The sequence below is a fragment of the Nesoenas mayeri genome (genome assembly GCF_963082525.1).
Source record: "Nesoenas mayeri genome assembly, chromosome: 8".
Classification (NCBI taxonomy): Eukaryota; Metazoa; Chordata; class Aves; order Columbiformes; family Columbidae; genus Nesoenas; species Nesoenas mayeri.
In genome coordinates, this window is record NC_137554.1 from 33296513 (window position 1) to 33300529 (window position 4017).

Here is a 4017-nt window from a genome sequence, read left to right on the forward strand (position 1 = left end):
GGCCCATAAACACATTGAGCAGCCAGTTTCCTTTAGCAAGGAGATCCACTCTTGATTGCCCGCTCTCTGTGGTGGATCTCGCAGACACATCAGGGAGGGAGATACAGTCACCACCTTGCAGCACAGCTATCCTGAAGCCCATACAGTTATTTGCCCTGTGCCCCAAGCTGATGTATGTCCCAGGCCAGCCTTCCATTAAAAGATGGAAAGGAAGCTGCCTAGCACTCAGTTCATTATCATGGCCCACAGATTTCATTTGCAGGCTCTTGCCCATCTCTGGTCACCCCAAGAACTTGTCCCCAAAGATTCAGCCTGACTAATCTTCCATGATACACATCGTACTGAGCAGCACAGCTGCAGCCCAACCCAATTAAAACAAGAAGAAGAAAACAATGCTAGTTGCAATCCTTGTGATCCGTTGTCTCTTAGAATGGGTGGTAAAGTCACCCAAATGAAGGCAAGATTGAGCAAGGATTTTCAATACAGAGGAGGTTGTTTCACACTGCTTTTTCAATAGCAAACACATAACTTCATCCCTACCGCCAAAAAGCCTGGAACTAAAAATGCAGAAATATTTTTGTGACTGAGTGGCAGCAAGCTGTAATATACTGAGTTCCTGATTCTTTTACATTCAAGAATTTCTTCACATCTGAGAAGAAAGAGCTGTCATTTTTCAGCTTCATGTAGCTCCTCCTTCCAGCCACCACCTTTCCATATTACACTAGACAAACTAATTTATTCCCCTCTTCCTATCTGCTCCTCAAAAACATCAGTCTATTCCCAGGAAGCGAGAGCCACCTTTTCGCAGCAACATCATGATCAATTTTCTTTTAAAAGCCGTATAATGGGCGTGTTCCTTTCAGCAAAAAAATCCAGAATTTTTCTGCTGTTGCATCCAATCCCTTACAGTGATTCAAAGAGACCCGTCTGTCTGCTGGCTTTTCACAAGCACCTTCCCCATGCCTCTGAACGATGGCACATCATGGATTATCCAGCCCACCCATTGCAGCATCTGGCTGGCTACTAACAAAAGCTCTGCCTGGGTTTAGGATGCAGACAGGTCCCTGGGCAAGTTGAGCTGGATCGCCTCTCCTCCTATGGTGTACTTGGCCACTGGCCCATTGCCTTCCATGGTAAAGAGCTTGCAAGTCTTTGTGTTCTCATGGACTGGCGTGGACTTTTTCGAAGAGATGGGGGAATTTGTAGGGCTCAGCTGAACAGCGGTGGTATCCTGCACCGTGTGCTCACTAGTTTCAATTTCAAATGCTGTGTTGCCAGGTTTGATGAGCCCAATGTTGGAACCTGGCTTGGATTTCCTGGCCCCATGAGCTGGGGGTCTCCGGCTGCAGATGCAGCAGGCACCAAAGAATGTGAAGGCCACCACCAGCAAGATGGGTCCGATGATGATGGGAGGGTTGTTTACGGGGAGAAAGGTCCCAAAGGCAAATGCTCCCACTAAAGTGATGTTGATCCCTGCCAGCATGATGCAAAGTCCACAAGCACAGCAGAGAGCAGGGGAGGGGAGGCCCTGAGGTCGTGTCTTTTTCTGGATGGGTTTCTGGGACAAAGAGGCACTGCTCTTTTCACTGAACATATTGAGATGGGTCTCAGAGGTCTTTTCAGTCCTCATGGGTTGTACACTTTGTTGAGAAGGTTAGCTCTGGTCTCCTGCTGCCTTGAAATCCCTGCAGAGGAACAGAAAAGCATGCAAGTGTTAGAGCAACAAAGGAAAGATGCGTTTCTACCACCATTCAAGGTGACCAGCATCTTCAGGTTTGCTGGCACCAACAACTAAGTACAAATCTAAGCCTGCTCTCAAGTCTAGGCTCTCTCTGTCCTTGGTGGTCATGTGCAGTCAGTCTCAGGCTCAAGCACTGACCTCCATGTGTTCAATGCCCTTTGCCATCCACATGGATGATGTCCAGGTGGATCTGAGCACATGATGGCCCAGAGCCTACACTTGGCTCTACCTAGATTCTGAACCACAACACAGCATTGGACCACTGTGGCTGGGCAGACAGACGCACAGCAAGAGCTCAGGTGTTTTTCACACGCATTTAAGAACTGCTGCATACAACTATTGACCCTTCCCCTACTCCGTCCACCCTTTCCTTAAAATACAGGTTCTTCGGGACTGGAAATATGTTCTGCTGCCCATTGGGACGGTAGCCAATCTTACAGTGTTTGTCATCACCCACAGCTTGTTTGCCTCAGCAGCTGTGAAACCAAACTTGTGCAAGGTTCATGTCCAAGCAACACCAGCTCCTGGATGGGTGTTCATGGAAACTGAGATGATGAAGCTGGAAAAGAGCCTGCATGGACGTCTGCCTAGGACCCACAGCAGGAGCACATAGCCCTGACTGACAACAGCAGCTCCTCCATGGAGGAGATTATTGGATGTGATAAGAGTTGTCTTTGTGTTCACTGTACTTTGCTGGGAAGCCAAATTGCCAGCAGACAAATTGCCAGCAGTTTGCTGGTGATGCCTTTCATTTTACAGGCAGGAGAGTATTTCTCTTCCCATTCTGATTGCAAACAATAGTGGTCTGCTCTCTCCTAACCCCCTGCCTGGCTCCCTAGCTTCTTCCCTCCATTCTGTCAAATCATTTTCAAGAGACTTGCCGGGGGAAAATTGATACCGCACAGGTTTCTATTGCAAGAGCCAAGAATCACTGTTGCTGTATTAACACTCTGCAGCCACTAAATTGAAAAAAAGCAAACCAACGCCCACCAGCGTGAACCATGCCAGTGGGATCAGCCGGGTGTTTTCAACATGTTTCCCAGGTTATGAAATTTTCCTGCACCTCCAGCTGAGGCAAAGCTTTCTGCTCTTCTATGCAGTGTCATATCTCATTTCCTTGGCTTGGGCTTTTGTTTAGACCTGAATGAAGCACAGCAGTGAACTTTCAGTGAAGTTTCCATTCAGCGAGACATCAGCTGGAGCTGACAGGGACAGACACATGAAATAATTAAATCCTTCCTCATCTGGGAATGCCTGACTGGGGAGGAGTGTCTCTGCAGGCAAAGATTTTTCAGAACTGAAAGTGTGCAAGAGAGAAAGGGCATTTTCTCCATTAGCCAGGCTAACATCCATGCACGTTTCTCCAGCAGCATCCTTTTGTTCTGCCTGGGAACCCTGGCACACTGCTGTGAGCTGGAGCTCTGATTCTGCCTCATTCACCAGCCCTGGACCAGCAGCAAAACATCTGATTAAAGACACACACATGCTGTTCTCAGCCCAGCTTTTATGGATGCCAGTCTGAATCTTTAGCACAGATGACCCAGCGTGGCTCTTCCCCTCAGTTTGCCCTTCAGCTTCCCACTGCAACATGCTCAGCAAGGAACAGCATGACTTCTCGTGGTTAAATCATATCACAGATTCACTCCACCAGGTTTCTCCCTCCCAACTCTTCAGCCCTTGTTTGCCCTCACCCTGCAATAATTCCCCCTCTTGTCAGAGCTGCTGGGCTCTACTGGGATACACAGACAAGCCACTGCCTCTTCTCCTAGGCAAAGAAGAGACCAGAGCTCATCCTCCCACTGAGATTTTCCAGAGGAGCTTCAATATGCCGCTCATCACATCTGTCAGCAGTCACCTGTAGTGATTCAGAAGAAACCCTGCTGGTTTCTGGCTGCTTTGAATGCTGCAGCGGTAACACCCAGCACAGTCCCCGGTAGCTGATTTTCCTTGTCTGGCAATTTTTGTTCATCATTACAGGTCTGTAAGCATAGGGGGTTAAGCTTGGGCAAAATCCTCACCAGACCTCCACAGGCTGTAACAGAGGATGAGAGGGAAAAGAGGGCTTGTTCAGGCACCATAGTCAATGATAAATCAGGGCAGACTCTCCAAGGACAGCTCACCCCAGCAGGTAAAAGAGAATCACAGATCCGTTCTGGAAGGATAGATGACATTAGAGAATGATCCAGTTGGGCTCAGGGCAGCTACAGTCACCATCAGCTTCCCAGGCATTCATGGTCACTTCCCAGAAGGAGAGAGGACCAGATCTACAGTACAGA

General features: G+C 48.4%; 1 protein-coding gene across 1 annotated transcript; it reads right to left on the minus strand.

Annotated features, from left to right (window-relative positions):
* Positions 1-1045: 1045 nt before the first annotated feature.
* Positions 1046-1594, minus strand: TMEM275 (transmembrane protein 275; the record flags this gene model as incomplete). The annotated part of the gene is made up of 1 exon (XM_080348854.1): positions 1046-1594. The coding sequence occupies one exon, from the start codon at positions 1592-1594 to the stop codon at positions 1046-1048; it is 549 nt and encodes a 182-aa protein (XP_080204980.1).
* Between the last annotated feature and the right edge of the window lie 2423 nt (positions 1595-4017).